The 19436-nt window shown below is 42.5% G+C and overlaps 1 protein-coding gene across 2 annotated transcripts in view; it reads left to right on the plus strand.

Annotated features, from left to right (window-relative positions):
• The first annotated feature begins 1266 nt into the window (after positions 1–1266).
• The window catches only part of ano5a (anoctamin 5a), an 87539-nt gene continuing 69369 nt past the window's right edge, over positions 1267–19436 (plus strand). Inside the window, exons 1-2 of one of the 2 annotated variants that reach the window (XM_079809345.1) lie at positions 1267–1484; positions 9190–9257. In XM_079809345.1, coding sequence (XP_079665471.1) covers positions 1412–1484; positions 9190–9257 — 141 coding nt within the window. In that variant the 5' untranslated portion in view covers positions 1267–1411. The remainder of the gene's footprint in view (positions 1485–9189; positions 9258–19436) is intronic. The other variant, XM_079809344.1, reaches the window with a different exon arrangement.

Here is a 19436-nt window from a genome sequence, read left to right on the forward strand (position 1 = left end):
AAGCTCTACACACTGTTCTTGAGCTCATCTGAAGGACACATGAAGTTTGGAGGTCTGGAGCTCTTGACTCTGCAGAAAGTTGGCGACTTCTGCGCACTGTGACCCTCAGCATGCGCTGACCCCGCTCTGTGTTGTTCCCAATTGCTTCCACTTTGTTATAATCCCACTAACAGTTGAGCGTGGAATATTTAGTAGTGAGGAAATGTCCCGAATGGACTTATTGCACAGGTGTCAACCGATCACGGCCCCACGCTTGAGTTCTCTGAGCTCCTGAGAGCGGCCCATTCTCTCACTAATGTGTGTAGAAGCGTCTGCAGGCCTAGTGCTTGATTTATACACCTGTGGCCATGAAGTGATTGAACACCTGAATTCAATGATGTGGAGGAGTGTCCCAATACTTTTGGCAATACAGTGTATATTAGTGCTGTCAAATCAATTAATCGCGATTTAATCACATCCAAAATAAAAGTTTGTGTTTACACAACATATTTGTGTGTGTTGTGTATAATTATTATGTATAGCTATTTAAATACACTGACATGCATGTATTTGTTTTTTTTATATTTATATATAAAATATTTATATAATTTAAATGAATCATATAGCCTATACAGTATGAGGCTACTGTAGGCTATCTAATTTAGAATGAGCAGAAATCTCTAAGACACATAACGACCTATAGACACAATGATCAATTGTTCAATCTTGGGGGCAGCGCTGGGTCATATGTCCACATGCCGAGTCCAGCTCGAGGTTCAGCTTCTCAAGCCAACATCAAAGTTCACAAACTGTATTCCCTCGTTCACAAAGTAACACTTTATTGTATTCTAATATTCCACAGAATGCCTTTGGCGTAGACCGTAAATGTAGGCTATTATTAAATCAGGCTAAAGCAGCAATTTCCCAGTCTGGCTGTTTTTCCTGTGAGGGTGAGGGTTAAGAACTATGGCCATGATGGGCATCTCTCTGTAGTGCGCCGACAAAATTGCGGTCATTTTATAGCACTCCCCTTTAAACCAAGCGAGCGCTCGAGAGAGAGAGAGCGGATTTACGAACTCAACTATGTGGAAGGTTTGACTCATGAATATTAAACAGACCCCGGTGACGTCGCTCTGCAGCCTTCCAATGCAAAGACCGGCTCTTGCATATGAATGAGTCCATGCCAGCCTTCCAATAGTGAAGGCATCGCTCAAGCATATTAAGAGAGAGCTATAGCCATAGTAGGGATCGTAATTTCGCCGACTGAGACCCAAGACAAGCCCGAGTGGGCAAATCTGATCCGCTGAGCGAGAAGAGCGCGGTCACTCCTCGGGCAGAGCTGAGGTCGGATCACGGGGCGTGGGCTTGGACGGAGCCCTGGCGGAAAGACCCTTCACATTTATAGCACATTATATCTGGACACTTCATTAAAATGAATCGCGGATCGGGGAAGTCGAGCGGGGAGACGCTCATAGAAATGGACCGGACCGCTCGGTCCAGCGGCGGTAAGTGTCCGAAACACGCCTTAACTCTGGGAATGTTTTAAAACAAGAAGAAAATACTCAGTAATGGGCTGTATTGTGCTTTTTTCGGAAGTTAGACTCCACTTTTGTTTGTCATTTCTCTTATTCAAATAGTCTTTTTAGAGTTAATGGCCTGAAGAGTATTTTCACAAATGCGCACATCCGTTCCGTCCAATTTATGCGCGAGAGTAACACGCGACAACATCGGTAACCTTCCACAATTAGTTTAAAATAAAGTTTCAAAACACACTTTATTGTATCTGTATGTATTAACAGCTTGTAATTTGTGTTATTTAAGTATGCAGTCACTTTTGCATTGCATTATCTCACAGTCAATGAAAGGCGAAGGGCTTTAGATATTTTCTAACACTGTTTTTCTTGTTGATACAGTTGCACTCTCTAACACAGTGAAGATAAGTTAACATAACTGGATCATTCTTTAAAAAATATAAATGTTGATGCGGCGCACACTAATCTACAATGACAGAGATAGCCTTTTCTGTTTAATAGACTCATAACTAGTCCTTGAGAGTCTGAGATACTCATCAACTTCCCCTTTAAAATCCTTGATTGTGTTTTTACCTTAAAATGGTCACTCTCTCTTTGCCACAGCCTCTCAGTGCCAACAGCCAAAGCACTTTCTATTAAACTCACAGCAGTGTCAGGGAAGATTGTGAAGATTTATGAAAATGAATGAAGACCCAGTGGATCTGCCTTTGTCAGACTTGTCTGAATGTTGCTGACACCAGCGGGTCTTCTTAACCTGTCCCAGCATGATGTGCAGCATTAGAGGAGTTCCCTGATAAGCTGATACAGGGCTCTATAAACTCTTCTGCGACTTTGTTTTCAACTTTAACACGCTGTGAGAGACCACACACACTAATCCACGGACACTTAAACCATAAAAGCACTTGAAAGAACTTTGTATCTATTGTTAATACCATTTTGACATCATGTAATCTTTTTTGCCCCAGTTTGCTGTATGCGTGTCAGCTAACCACAAAATCAGATGTCGTGTGCTTTGTGTTCAAAGTTTCCTGTGTCAGCAGCAGGCATTCTCACTTCCAGTTTCACACCTGCTACCTAAAGTTGACTCGTTTTCTAACAGCGCTCAAAGATATTTTCTATTAGCTGTGTGTGTTTGATTAGGATTAGAGCTCAACTTTGCCTAAAGATCGGTCGCTACAGAACTGAGCCTTGCCCTCAAATATATCATGCTGCTCAAACAAACTAAAACTAAGGTCATACACACAGGCAATACACATGTTTCCTTGAGTAAATGTAATATAATTGTGAATGTCGATACAAAGTCAGACCTCTGGATGCACAGGCTATACACACACTGTAAAATTAAAAAAATGTTATCTTTATATAACAGCAGAGATTGTTCAACTGGAATCCATTGGTTTGATAACACACACTATTGCCTGTTTTTATGGCTTCTGTCATGATTATCTGCTTTTCTGTGAATCAGGAGATACTCAAAGCAGACGGGTTCACTCAAACATGATCATTCTCTCACCCTCGTGTCTTTTGTGTTTGAGATTCATTTGAGAAGTGACGCTATAAAGCCTGCTGTGTCATATTTCATATGAACATTTATAAGGCCTTTAAATTATAATCTAAAAACATCTGTCGCACGATTGATACTTTTTTATTACTTGTATAAACGTCAGCCTACACGTGTCTTTTTGCTGTGAAATCTTTAATGATTTTTTTGAAAGTAAACATAAGGATAACATTTATATTGTTAGTCATATTTTAAGATGAACACTTACTGAAGCAGCCTAGGTTTACATGTTGAATATGATACATCAGGCTTTTGAATGGTTAATTTGTTCATCTCTTGATGTCTCAGTTTGAATTGAATCCAATAGCATGTTTTGCCCGCCAAAATAAAAACTACAGCGCTTTAATCATAAAACTAAGCATTTGAATATCATCTTACAACGACATATTATTGACAGATATTGTCGACTTTTATGTAAGTGGTTTGCTATACGGTCAACATTATTTTATCTTGTTGTACCTTTAAATATTAGCAAAATATAACTATAATAAAATACTGAGTAAGGGCTGCACGATTATGACAAAAATCATAATTGTCGATTATTCCCTTGAAATTATAATTGCAATTATTTAATTACGGTTATCACTATTTGCATTGAATGATGTTTTGATTATCTTTATGCCATTGTTTGAAGCGGCTGCATGCCATATTGTTATATCAAAATGAACAAGCTGAAAACAGTCTTCCTGAAAAACATTCATTGATTTTCTATAATATTAAGCCTCAAAAGTCAGATATACATTGGTTTGGTTTCTTTAAATAAAAAAGTAAAAATATGCATGATATTATAATGTTATTCTAAAACTAAAAATACAAACAATGGGGAAAAAAACGTAAGATAATCTGTAGAAAGAAGAAAAAAACATATTAAGTACACAGATATAAGTGGACAGGGCCGGCCCAAGCCCTTATGGGGCCCTAAGCAGAATTTTATTTGGGGGCCGTCTGTGCCACCGATACGATTGACTATTGTCAATTCTTGATAATTCGCACACCCAGTATACATTTATTAGTTGTATCATGTCTGCCTGTCATGTTTTTACCCTTATACAGTTTTTAATTGGAACAGAAGCAAACCCACAAGAGTGATCAGGCGTTAATATTCAAAGTCTTACAGTAAGTCTTACAGTGCTACAGTTCACACTGGGATATGTCCTTTTTTTAAAGTAGTCTCTTATGCTGAATATGCTCACTTTTTCCCAGGATTCTTTGATGAATAGAAGGTTCAAAAGAACAGCATTCTCTGAAATAGAAAGCTTTCAAAAAATCCTAAAAACATTGTTCAACACTGATAATCATAGATGTTTGTTGAGCATCAAATCATCATATGAGAATGATTTGTGAAGGATCATATGACACTGAAGACTGGAGTAATGATGATAAATTCAGCTTTGATCACAGGAATAAACACTTTACTATATATTCACATTGAAAACAGCTGTTTTACATTATAATATTGTTTTACAATATTTCTGTTTTTACTGTATTTTTAATCAAATAAATGCAGCCTTGGTGAGAAGAAGGGACTTATTTTAAAAACAAGAAATGTTGATTTCTTTCAAACATTAAAGGGTTAGTTCACCCAAAAATGAAAATTCTGTCATTAATTACTCACCCTTATGTCGTTCGAGACCCGTAAGACCTCCGTTCATATTCGGAACACAAATGAAGATATTTTTGTTGAAAGCTGATGGCTGAGAAAGGCTTCAGTTAGGCCTCCATTGGCATTCAGTACACTTACACTCCCAAGACCCATAAAAGGCACTTAAAATGTCATTACAAAGTCCATCTCACCACAGTGACTCTACAATAATCTTACGATGCGACGACAATAGTTTTTGTGCGCAAAAAAAAATCAAAATAACACCTTTATCCAACTTGTTATTGCCTTCCGCGTGTGCCTCCACGACGCATGCGCGAGAATATGACGTAGCGCCGGGGCTCGGGATTCCATGAAATGCACACTCTAACCCCATTTTGAGCACTACGCCGAGACCTAAAGCACGATCAATGTAGAATCCAACAGCTGAGATACGCGCGTCTTCCTCTGATTGTAAACAAATCACTTCTGGGTCCGAACGCCGGATCTGCGTCATATTCTCGCGCATGCGTCGTGGAGGCACACACGGAAGGCAGTAACAAGTTGGAAAAAGGTGTTATTTTGATTTTTTTTGCGCACAAAAACTATTGTCGTCGCATCGTAAGATTATTGTAGAGTCACTGTGGTGAGATGGACTTTGTAACGATGTTTTGAGTGCCTTTTATCCGTCTTGGGAGTATAAGTGTACTGAATGCCAATGGAGGCCTTTCTCAGCCATCAGCTTTCAACAAAAATATCTTCATTTGTGTTCCGAATATGAACGGAGGTCTTACGGGTCTCGAACGACGTGAGGGTGAGTAATTAATGACAGAACTTTCATTTTTGGGTGAACTAACCCTTTAAACAGAGCTTTTATTTTGGCGGAAATAAAATTTAATTTTTTGTATTCCATTCGACTGTGTAGAAAGAACCTTTTTATTTTCTAAATAAAAACTTCCAAAATAGGCTACGCAACTTATAATTTCAAGGGAGAAACTGGAAGCTCTGCTGTCTACTCTGTCCAAAACATGCAGCACGTCAGACAATATATTCGCACTAAACCATATGGCGCATTCTCAAATCCATCCATAAAAAGGTTACCGGGCAACTGCCGAGTACGTTTTAGCGCCGATTTTTCTGCACTTTGGACTTTGAACCCTGACTAACAAGCGAATAGTGTCCAGCCGATGGCGCCGCAAGCTCTTGCAGCGCTGTCAGAATCAATCCGTGCATATATTAGAAAACTTTTTGCAATTTATTGGAATAATTGTTTAAGGCCATTTCGCGATTTCAATCATCATAAAATAACTTTGCCGCAGAGTAATTTCTTGTGCTCTTGGGGGCCCTCTGGTGGCCAAGGGGGCCCTAAGCAGCCGCTTAGTTTGCTTATGCCTAATGCTGCGTTCACACCAAAAGCGAATAGAGCGTCAAAATTGCGTCTACCGCGTCTAGTTTCACGCGCAAACATTTTGAATGCATTCGCGCGACCGCAGCGAGTTGGACGCGCGTAAAAAATCGAGCGCTGGAAGCGAAATTGACGCGCGTTCAAGTCACTCCAGGAGAAATATGTCATAAAACACCACTCTGCCTCTTGTCATTTTCATTAAACATATATATTAAACATTAATAGCCACTCAAATGTGATCCAGGCAACTCCTACATTATCTTCACTGCATGTATATTTAAATATCCTTAAAAAATTAAGTTATGAAACTTCTCTTTGCCCTCAGTCAAAACGATTTGGCAGACAACAAATTATAGATTCATGAGAGCAAAGATCGGCCGTTAGATCCACTCAAGACGAACCACTACAGGACATCAGAGCCAGCGGCAGACGTCAGAAGGACTGGCCGAGGAAAGGCTGCTCTCGCCGGGGTTGATGAGCGCTGAACACCCGGTGATCCACTGGATCTCACAACTCCAAAAACACAAGATCATTTTTTTAAATAGGCGCTCTCTTTATAAATAAACCACAGATGTGAGCTTTAAACAACTACATTCTCACCTGAAAAAGTCTTAAAACTACATTTTGTGACACAATATAATATTTTTAAATTATGCAGAGTTTCTCATCACGTCACTTTACCACGTGACCGCAGCAAGCAGGCTCCTGATTGGTTAACGCGGCGCGAATGACGCCAAAGTTAAATTTTTTCAACTCGGGCGTCAGACGCGAATCCGCTTCAAACGCGTGAATGCACAAAAGTACCATTCGCGTGTAACGCGCGTATCACGCAAGACGCTCAATTTGCGTCCAATTCGCGCCATTCGCACGAACTGGACGCACGAATGAGGCGGGTTCGCGTCCTTCGCGCTGTGCGAAACGGGCCTTCCGCGCTGTGGGACCTCCAGACGCGCGTCAACGCGCCTTTCCATTGACTTAACATTGAAATCACTCGCGCCAGATGCTCTATTCGCGTTTGGTGTGAACGCAGCATTAGGCCGGCTCTGTAAGTGGACTTTTCTTTTGTAATTGCGATTAGATTTTATTGAATGATTACGTAATTGTGGCATCCGTAAGTGTAATCACGATTACAAATTCGATGAATTTTGCAGCCCTATACTGAGTATTATTTCATATGTCAGGCTTTACAGGCTTTAATTTTTAGATGAAAATATCCAAAAACCACTAGAACGATGTTATATAAACACACGATTGTGACAGCCTATGATTTACGTATTTACCATGCTTACTAAGGTAAAGGTCAGTCTTTTGCATGACTTTGTACTTACATTATCCCAAATGTTTCCAAGAATGTTTAAATTCAGAGAAATAAGCTATTTTAACCAGGACGTGGACCGCGTCCGTGCGTCACCTAGCAATGACATCATGCCCGCGTTACCCTTAATTTCGGATTTCATTTAGTAGAAACCATGGAAACACCAAAGACGCATTAATATATGATGGGCCCTATTTTACCGATCTGAGCACATGGTCTGAAGCTCATGGCGCAGGTGCACTTATGGCGTGTCCGAATCCACTTTTGCCAGTTTAACAACGGGAAAAACGGTCGGCACACCAGGCGCATGATCCAGAAGGGTTGTGCCTCGTCTCTTAATGAGTCATGGGTGTGTTTTGGGCGTAACGTGCAATAAACCAATCAGAGTCTCATCTCCCATTCCCTTTAAAAGCCAGTTGTGCTCGCACCATGGCAGATTCACTATTTAGATGCGAGCGGAAAGACTGAACGCTTCTCCAGAAAAGAATACTTTTATTTTTAATATTTATAAATGTGTGTGTGCTGCTGCGCATCCCTGTGTGTGTAATAATCAGAGTGTACACGCGTTGTGCAGCCGCCTATAAACTCATATTACTAACACACCCTTTAAATAACACAAAAAATACTGACTTTAGAGCAGCAGGTTTGTGTTGGTCAATGGCGCAGTCGTTTTCAGTTCCTCAAAATATCAACACACCAACAATGCTCCTGAACACACCTCGCGGGCACAGAGTAGCATTATAACATAACTTTCAACACACTCATATGTATGTTATATGATAAAACAGCTTTGTGTTGCCCCACATACACATGAGCCGAAGAAGCCATATCATAGGTCATATTGACTACTACTTTTTTGGTATTTGTATTGCCCTTTTTGGAGCTTGGAACTGTGAGAAGATTCTTCAAAAGTTCGCCACAGAGAAAAGATGCTTGAATATCTACTCAGATGTCTCCATTTAGAGCAATTCTCCTCTGGTGGGCGTTCACTGTGGTTTAAAGGAAACCCAACATATACATGAGCTTGGCCTGCTGTAAATTTAGCCTGATCTGATGAGAAACCGTCTAGTGTTTAGATGTAAGAGCTGGTTTTGGACGATGTGGCTACATGCAGTCTGTCAGGCGTGACACTCAAATTGTACATCTGTTTCTTTATGGATAGATAAGTGTCAGTGATCTTCTCTTATACTTGCTACTAATGCTTGTAAGCATAGTTTCACATACAGATGATTCATATCAAGATTTGAATTGCATCTCCACAGATTTCCTTTTGTTATTCTTAGCTGTTCAGCATTTCAGGACACACCCTGTGTGTTCTTCCTCTTACGTTTGCGGTGTCTTATGGTACAATATAAAACTACATATTCATCAATGTTACAACAATAAATTATTCAGATGGAAAGGTTTCAGAAACAACGTGTACCATGACTTGATCACAAATGAAGATGGATGGGCATAGGGACAGTGGGAATGCAGTTACTCTTATAAAAAGGCATTAATATGTGCTTTATAAGTACTAATAAACAGCCAATATCCTAGTTATATGCATGATAATAGTTAATAGGGAGAATTGAACCCTAAAATAAAGTGTTAGCAATACTTTTTTGGTTTAATGTGAGGAGCAGCTAAACAAGGGTTCACCTCATTTTTTTTATCCCCAAAAGTGTGACAAAGTTACAAATAGTTCTGGAAGATTTTATTTAGTCTCGCATTGATTTCACAACTGCTCATTTTTGTGAAGAAACAACTAGAAAAGGGAAGAATTTTTTGCTGAAGTCCTCTATTAACAACCCATATTTTGTCTTTTTTCTCTTCCAGAAGAAAACAACGGCTTCCATACCAGTTCTCTTTCGGATAAGGAGTCGTTTCAACTTGAAAATGCTGGGGTAAAAACTCAAACACCATTTTAAGTCCTCCTAATCCTCCGTTATTAGAGAGTCTCAATACCGTCACAAACCTGTTGAGGAGAACGACCTGTGCAGTATGAATTTCCATGGTTCATGGTGGTTTGGAGCTGGTCTAGCTCGTGGTTGATATTTACCGCCAACTTATCTGGTCAACCAGCATGGTTTAATGGACTTAAGCTGGATGAGCAAGGAAATATTGGTGGTTAAGTTAGTTCAGAAGCCTGTTGGGAACACCAGCATCTAAAACACAGCAAACATTAGACTCTTTTTCACTGTCGGGCCAGTGCGGGCCAGGGCTTTCAACCCAAAACCACACTGCAAAACTAACCAGATCGCAAAACAAACACGATAAAAGAGCTTTCAAATCGATTAATCGATTGTATATATACATACATAAATATTTCCATGTATATATTCTATATATATTTATGTCATTTATATTATATATAAATATAATGAATTTTTCTTAAAAACAGGTATATACATGCATGTGTGTGACACATAATAATTATACACACTACACACACATATATTATTTAAACAAACTTTTATTTGGGATGCAATTAATCACGATTAATTGATTTAACAGCACTAATTAATGAGATGTGCGGAGCTAAACATGGATATCAGACAGTCCGGTATAAAGAGACGAGACGCACTGACCGATAAAATAAACACACGATTGTGACTGCCTATGATTTGTTTGACTTCTTCAAGTGGTCGTATTTACCATGTTTACTATAGTAATGGTTGGTACGCATTAGAGCTGGGTATTGACACAAATTTCACAATTTGATTCGATTTCGATTCACAAGTTTTCGATTCGATTTACAATTCGTTTCGATGCAATTCAATATCGATTGTTTTGGATATGTATCAGGTATAATACATGGAAAATGTTCTCAAGGAAAACACATTTCTGAACTAAAGTTGTAAATGTCAGTTGATACTACATTAGCCTATATTGAAGGTAAAAATGAACTGATTTGTATACAAACACTTAAATGACACTAAATTATGTTTAAAAAAAATAAATTTATGATATTAACTTTACAATTACATAATCATAAATCCTCACCAATTATTTTTTTTTACATATAAACATTTAAATGGTGGCTGTCATAAAACACTTGCCAGATTTATTCATACATACATGCATTAAATATTGAAGAACATTAAAAATGGCAATGAATATCCTATGTAATGTGGTGCATATAATTAGCAAAATGTTCCTCTCTAGAGTTAATTTTTCTAGCTGACTAACGAGTTTATGGATATGGTTTTTCTGAGGTAAATGTGACGTTACATGACATTGTTTACAAGCCGTTTTACTTGCGTCTTTCTGCGGCTGAATTGAAACACTGCGCCAAAACGGTATTTATGTTTTTGAATTTCATAAAAAAAATAGACGTAATTTGAAATCTGATACTTTGTTTCATATCAATAGTAATAATTGGATGGGAGGCATGCTACAATGTTTATTTCATTCATAACTGAAAACAGGATGACTAATCGATTCTTGGGATTTAAGAATCAATATTGTTTAGTACAAGTGAGAATCGATTAAAATCGAGAAATCAATATTTTTTACCCAGCCCTGGTGCGCATAGTCTTTTGCATCAGATATACATATTTCTGCCTTATACAGTGATCAATCCACATCAGATCACGAACAGAAGTTATTCAAACACTCGCTGCTGTCTGAAAGGTAGGGCTGGGAATCGATTCCAAAAAGAATCGAGAGTCGATTCCAAAGTTTGGAATCGATTCCATCAAGGGGAATCGACTCCACTTTAAGAGCCCTTTTCAGTTCAACAGAGTTTAGCATTAATTTGTCTCTAATAATGATTGGAAGTCAATTTAATTTCTGCAAAAGGTTCTTTCGGACAGTTGAAATGAACCAGTTAAAAATAAAGCAATTCAGCGGTTCTTTAGCGTCATCGCATAATGACGTCACTAGAACGTAATACTAACTACTTAGTTTTATGGAATGCTACGCTGCTAAATATCGCTGATTATTAGCCGGCCTTTCATTCACTTAGGATAATGGTGTTTATTGTCATTGTTTCCTTCTGTGATCCTTCATCTTGGGCGAGTTTACTACATTTTGCACCCAAAAACATAATTTTAGCTTAAATCGTGAAACAGTTATGCTATCCACAACGGTTTTGATCAATGCTTGGTCTACGATAACAGATGCAGATGTAAGGGTCATTTTCATTTGAAATAAAATACAGTTTTTTCTTTCCATAATCCAATGATAATTCTGAAAGAAAATGCACCGAGAGCACAGATTAATGGCCGAGAGCCTACTGTAGCTATACTAAAGAACGCAACTTCCTCGCGCATCTGATTGACTAATAAACTGTGCAGTCTTATATCATTGTTTTTGGTAATATTGTGGTTATTTTGCCTCGTACATTCTGTGCAAAAGCACTTAAGTAAACTTTTAAGCATTTTAGTTATGTCATATAGTTTTAACCATGCAATAAATGCACATCCTTTAATAATGTGCTATCCTGTTTATTTATTAAATCGCATTTACAGCTGGGCTATGGGCTATTTCAGAGTTATTGAAATGTATCTTCATTTTACAAATAAAGTTTCAGAGAAGGATACTTTCTACATCTTTATATCCTGCGGTCACTCCGGGACTAATGCTGCCTTCACGTGCTATCGGAAATTTGATCATTCTGATTTCTGAAGTCGTGATTACGAGCTCATTGCATTCAAGTTTCAAAATGTGAGGGCGTTCATGTGCAATTTTTACCTAGGAAACTCGTATTTACGATAATTCCGAGAGCGCGTGAAGGCAGCATAAGTTCCCACATCAATATTGTAAAAAAAAAACAAGAATCGAAAACAACAGTGCGGAATCGACTCCAATCGATTCCGGAACCAGGAGTCGGAATCGGAATCGATTCCAAAAATTTCAGAATCGACCAGCCCTACTGAAAGGGAGTTTTGAGCTGAAATGGTTTTAAAAGTCTGATGTTTGCTGGTGTATGAAATCATCCACGGCCCTGTCATCTCCACACTCAGATAAACTCCGCCTCTGTTTCTTTTTAAAACGCTCTCCGTCCACACTACACTCTGTCATAAAGTTATCACACAATTCTTCTGGCAGGATCATTTTATTAAGCAAAATATCTCACCTTTCACTGATGCATCCAGATCGCACTCACTCACAATAGACCCATTTCACAGACTGTCATGTGTTTTAACGGTCATCAATATCGTAAATCCTACAATGTTTTTTGTATTTTCTTTTATATTTTTATATATGTACATTTATAACACTAATACTTTGCATTTTATTACTTTTGCATCAGATTACAAAAATCAAGTTACCGCTGCTGTGAGTGTTTCTAACACAGCGTCTATGGGAGTGATGGTAAAAAAAATATCTTTCTCTCTTTTGACTGCCGTTATAAATCTCGTTATAAATATTTATCCGTTATAAAAACTCCATTTTTTTCCCTCTTTTTGAAAGTTGTGAAATCACTATTGTGGCGTTTTTCTTTTGCTATTTGAGCAAATGGGCACACAAAAAAATATTCCCAGTTCCCCATTCCCAGCTATAATATTTAACCCAAATATGACGATTTCCGCTCTGAAAACCCAGAAATGTGAATAGGGTTTATAATATGTTTGGTCATGTTTTTCCACAGGACAGCAATTCCGAGTAAATTTTGTGCGCGAAGAGTGCGCAAAGTAACATTTTATACATAGCACATAACGTTCTCAATAGCGGTATAAACATGAATACCTATTGGTACAATATGCGGCACATGACTAAACATTAGGGATGCAACAATACAGTTAGTCCACGGTTCAATACATGCCTCGGTTTTTAACCACGGTTTTCGGTTCGGTTCGGTTCGGTTCTGATGGCTTGTCACATCAGTTTTTTGTTATTCTATTCTTAGGCGACAGGAACAGCAAGAGGTTAAGGAGAAAAAAGACTATTTTTTATTGCAATACTCTTTCTTTATTTTACTTAAAAGAATTTAAAAACCTTACTTAAACTTAAAACTTTATTTAAAAAAACCCTTGTACACATTCCTGGATAATAGTATTGTATTGGATAATATAAAATAAATATATATAAAGATTTACACTGGCAGCTCAGAGCTGTACAGCAGCATTTAAGTATGAAATTGAATGAATGAATGTAAAAATAAAACACTACATAGACTTCACTATAAAATATACATTGATTCTTAACTACTGTATTAGTTTTTCAGTCAAGAGCAGTGAGTGATTTTCTCTTTGTCTTTTGTTGTTGTATTAACATTAAAGGGATATTTCACTCAAAACTGAAAATTCTGTCATCGAGAAATGAATACAGGTTTGGAACAATATTAGAGTGAGTAAATAATGACATCATTTTAGAGGTGAACTGTCCCTTTAAGGACCGCGTGTTCACTACTGCACTGTCAATTTAAGACCTGCACGCATCTAATATACAGACACGATTGCGATTTAAAACGCCAGGCCAAGCGGCGTTCCTGAGACGGATGGCTCAGGGATGGAGTATTCTTTCCAGGAGATGGTAGCAGGACCACTCCTTCCCCCGGTGGAGGGCCGGGGGAGAATCCTTTGTTCAGCTGCTGGCCCACGGGTCAGCAGCACCCTAATTTGGTCAAAGAAAGAATTAACACTCCCATCCCTGAGCCCACAGAGTCCGGTCACGGGTCCCGCCACTCGCATCCCACTCTGTCGCCAGCCTCCTGGCAGAGCAGACCCCAGTGGAATGTGCGTCCTTCCCTGGTTTCCTCTGTCAGGACGCAGCAGTCAATCGTGCCCCCGCACCGGGACGCCCCTCAGCCTCCCATGTCCGGGCCGGTGACGCTGCATCGCTGCAAGCCTACACCGGGTACGTCTGTACTCCGTATGGCACAGTTTCTGGGAGTCTGGCTTCAGCTTCCAGGGCTGTCCCGCTGGGTCGCGCGGACCATCAGGCGCGGCTACGCGATTCAGTTCGCGCAGGTTCTTCCCTGCTTCCGGGGAGTCCGTTCCACTATGATCGGGGCCAATGCCCCCGTCATGCGAGCGGAGATTGCCACCCTACTGGCGAAGGGTGCGATCGAACCTGTCCCTCCAGCCGAGATGAATTCCGGGTTTTACAGCCCGTACTTCATTGTACCCAAAAAGACCGGTGGGCTATGACTGATCCTGGACCTGCGCGTCTTGAACCGTTACCTTCACCGGTTTCCGTTCAAGATGTTGACAGCGAAACGCCTTTACGAATGCGTTCGTCCAGACGATTGGTTTGCAGCGATCGACCTGAAGGACGCCTACTTCCATGTCTCCATTCTACCTCGACACAGACCGTTCCTAAGGTTTGCTTTCGAGGGGCGGGCATATCAGTACGCAGTTCTACCATTCGGGCTATCTCTGTCCCCTCGCGTCTTTACGAAGATTGCCGAGGCAGCCCTTGCGCCCCTTCGGCAGCACGGGGTTCGCATCCTGAACTACCTCGACGACTGGCTCATACTGGGTCACTCTCGAGAGCATGTTTGCGGACACAGAGATTTGGTGCTCCATCACCTAGCCCGTCTGGGCCTTCGGGTCAACTGGGAGAAGAGCAAACTTTGCCCCGCGCAGAGGATCTCTTTTCTCGGTATGGATATCAACTCGGTCGCCATGTGCGCGCAGCTTTCGAGCGAGCGCGCGCAGTCTCTGCTGACTTCCCTTCGTCAAATCGAGGGCAAGAGTGCGGTTCCACTGAAACTATTTCAGAGGCTCCTGGGGCATATGGCATCTGCAGCCGCGGTGACGCCGCTCGGATTGCTTCATATGAGACCGCTTCAGCACTGGCTACGCGATCGAGTCCCGAGATGGGCATGGCGGTCTGGCACGCTCCGGGTACAAGTGACTCGGGCCTGCTTACAGACTCTCACCCCGTGGTCGAACCTCAGCTTTCTACGGACCGGAGTGTCCTTAGAACGAGTTTCCAGGCATGTTGTTGTATCAACAGATGCATCATCCACGGGCTGGGGTGCCATGTGCAATGTACAAGCAGCCGCGGGCTCCTGGATAGGACCCCAGCGCCTTCTGCATGTCAATTGCCTCGAGTTACTGGCAGTACGGTTCGCCCTGCACCGCTTCCGAGCGTTGCTGAGGGGTCAACATGTACTAGTCAGGACAGACAACACGGCCGTAGTAGCGTACATCAACCACCAGGGCGGTCTACGCTCACGCCGTATGTCTCAACTCGTCCGCCATCTCGTTTTGTGGAGTCAGAAGCGCCTTCGTGCTGTCCACATCCCGGGAGACCTGAACCGTGCAGCCGACGAGCTCTCACGGATTCAGCCTCTCCCCGGAGAGTGGAGACTCCACCCCCAGACGGTCCAGCTGATATGGGAACGGTTCGGCGACGCACAGGTAGATCTGTTTGCCTCCCAGGACTCTTCCCATTGCTCCCTGTATTATTCCCTGACCAAGGGCACCCTTGGCACGGATGCACTGGTGCACAGCTGGCCGCCAGGGCTACACAAGTATGCGTTTCCCCCAGTGAGCCTCCTTGCACGGGTACTGTGCAAGATCAGGGAGGACAAGGAGCAGGTCATGTTGGTCGCCCCGTATTGGCACGGCCAGACCTGGTTCCCAGAACTTCTACTCCTTGCGACAGCCCCTCCCTGGCCTATTCCTCTGAGACCGGACCTCCTCACTCAGAGACGGGGCACCTTTTGGCACCCGCGTCCAGCGTTCTGGAAGCTCCACGTGTGGCTTCTGGACGGGACGCGGCAGGTTTGAGTAGTCTTCCACCTGCGGTGGTCGCTACCATCACTTCCGCTAGAGCTGAGTCTACGAACGACGTCTCTATGCGTTGAAGTGGAACCTCTTCGTCACATGGTGTTCTTCCCGCCAAGAAGACCCCTGGAAATGCCCGATCGGGTCCGTGCTATCGTTTCTCCAGGAGGGGGTGGAGCAAAGGCTGTCTCCTTCCACCCTTAAAGTGTATGTGGCCGCAATATCTGCCTACCACGATCTCCTGGGAGACAAAAAGGTAAGTCAGCACGACCTGATCATCAGGTTCCTGAGGGGGGCGAGGAGACTGAATCCTCCTCGCTCTCCTCTCGTTCCCTCTTGGGACCTCTCAGTAGTCTTAAGTGCTCTGCAGAGGCCTCCCTTTGAGCCTTTGCGGTCGGCTGAGATTAAGTTCTTGTCTATGAAGACGGCTCTGCTGACCGCATTGGCCTCGCTTAAGAGGGTCGGGGACCTGCAAGCATTCTGGGTTGACGAAGCGTGCCTTGAGTTCGGGCCGGCTAACTCTCACGTGATCCTGAGACCCCGGCCCGGATATGTGCCCAAGGTTCCCACCACTCCGTTCCGAGATCAGGTGGTGAACCTGCAAGCGCTGCCTTTGGAGGAGGCAGACCCAGCCTTGGCATTGCTCTGTCCAGTACGCGCTCTCCGCGCCTATGTAGACAGTACGCGATGTTTCAGGACCTCAGACCAGCTCTTTGTCTGTTATGGTGGAGAGCGGAAGGGAAGTGCTCTCTCAAAGCAGAGGTTGTCTCACTGGATAGTGGACACCATTGTTTTGGCTTACCAACAGCAAGGTCGACCATGTCCCCTTGGTGTGAGGGCACACTCCACCCGGAGTGTGGCCTCCTCTTGGGCTCTAGCGCATGGCGCCTCGCTAACAGACATCTGCAGAGCTGCAGGCTGGGCGACACCCAACACATTCGCCAGATTCTACAATCTCCGAGTGGAGCCAGTGTCCAACTATGTACTCGCCCCTACGGGTGGCCGGTAATGGGCCAGGCTCAGGTGTCTTCGCTTGCTCGCCATTCCACTCCAAGGACTGGATACGTGCAATATTTTCCCTCAGGTGAGCTCCCCGAGAGCCCTGAGCTCCTCCAGCACTGCTTACGCCGACATCAGTTCAGTCTGTCCTTTCGAGCCCAGACCCTCATGTCCGGCCAGGTGCTCCGTGTGCATGGTTCCCCTCCGGCGACCCCCACACGAGTATTTCCACCTGCTCGCCTCCTCAGCGAGCAGGTGTCTTTCCCTTGGCAAGTCCCTGCCGCCCCTAGGGTTAAAAATCCACCTTCGGCTGGTACCCTAGAGATCTTCCATATGCAGCCCTTAGCGGGTCATATGTGTGTTCTTAAGCCCTCCCTACGGGTAGGCATCTTGGCATTCCCTCACTGGGATATGCTTCCCAGTGTACCTTGGTAATCCTGTGATAAGTGGGAGTCCTTCGTCCGTACTAGTCTTATGACAGGGTACTCACACTTACGCAGGGCACCGGATGACAGCTGAGTGGCGTTGTTGTATTGGAACCCCCATTCGTTAGTCACTAACGTACGTCGTAGTGACTGAACGAAAGGGAACGTCTCGGTTACGTATGTAACCCTCGTTCCCTGAGGACGGAACGGAGACGTACGTTTCCTTTGCCACGTCAGCTGTGCTGCCTGGAACGCGGAATTCAGTCTTGGCTCCTGCAGCAGTAACATAATGCGATGTTGCCAGCGTACTTCCTTATATACCCACGAGGTGGGGCGGAGTTACGCATGCAAATTCCGCATGCCCATGGCATTGGCACTGCCATTGGGCGCTGTTGAATTCTCGGAGATGTTTGGCTTCTAAGCGAAACCCCCATTCGTTAGTCACTAACGTACGTCTCCGTTCCCTCCTCAGGGAACGAGGGTTACATACGTAACGGAGACGTTCACATTACAACGCGAAGACACCGTTTTCAAATGTATCCGCTTTGGAGAGCGTTTTCAAAAAGCCATGCTTTCGTTGACTTAACCACTTAGGCCATGTCCACACGAACACATGAGAGCATGAAAACGGCTCAAAACTATGTAGTATACATGCCAGGCCAGTGTGTGGCACTGTAATTCTGCCACAGAAATACACTAAAAACGGAGAAGAAGAGTTGTGGCTAGAAGGGGTACGGCAACAGTCGGAGGTGAGGTAAAATCTATACGTATACGTATACAGTGATACGCGTCTCCGTGTGGACGGGCCCTTAAACTCTGCGGACCTTGTACAGGGTCCGGAATGACATCATCATGTATTTCGATGTTAAATGTCTTTAAGCTCTGACCTCATACACTGTAAAAAAATCAGGTCTCCAATTGAAAATGTTCTAGTGACCGATCACATCTAAATTTTTCAGTTGGCCAAATTGAATTTCTGTGAATTGATGCAATTTATTTCACAGAAATTCAATTTGGGCAACTAAAAATTTTTGATGTGATCGGTCACTAGAAAATTTTCAATTGGTGACCTGATTTTTTTTTTACAGTGTATGTGGTACCATTTGAAAGCTTAGAGGAGACATGCATCACTTTGGCATTTGTTTTACACAAAGTAACTTATTTACACTAAATTACTCTGGGACCATTTCCGCCTGGATTTGGCCGACCCAAATTGAAAAGCTTCCCATACACACATACAGTGGTATATATAGTGGTACACAATTCCGGTGTCCTTTTACAGGAAACCCTTTGAAGTTGCATAAACCACTGCTAAAAGTGATAAACATGTAAGTATATGTTGTCTGAGCTGTAATACCCCCCCCCCCCCCCCCCCACAAAAGAGATGCTTTGTGATTTTTTTGGTTATAAATTCAGTTTTGAAATTGTGTAACTCAGGCCCTGTGAGCTCTAGCACCCTGCAGACAGTTTGGGCTGTTTGTGGGTATGGGAAGCTTTTCAATTTGGGTAGGCCAAATCCAGGCGGAAATCCCAAAAATGGTCCCAGAGCTTTAAAGTTTAAAGCGCGGTCTCAGTGTGGACGGAAGGCCAAAACTATAGAGAAAAATAAACGTGTGGACATGGCCTCAGTTCAGTTCCTAGAGCTTCCACCTAACAATCAGTACGTTTACATGGACAACAATACTCCGATATTAATCTGATTAAGACCATACTCTGATTAAGAAACTACCATGTATACAGCAATTTCTAATTACCTTAATCCGGTTAAAGCCATACTCGAATTAAACAAAAATCGAATTAAGACATGTGGAGTATGCCTATTTTAGTCGCATTATCTAAGTGCATTGTAGACATGTACACACCTTAATCTAACTATTAACGTCGCGTAGGAGTTTTCGCCGCATTTTTTGACAGGACACACACACCAGGCACACACACCAGGCAAGTGCAGATGGGAGGGCTTTGGGGGCTCGTA

Source organism: Gobio gobio (genome assembly GCF_949357685.1).
Source record: "Gobio gobio genome assembly, chromosome: 25".
NCBI classification, from domain to species: Eukaryota; Metazoa; Chordata; class Actinopteri; order Cypriniformes; family Gobionidae; genus Gobio; species Gobio gobio.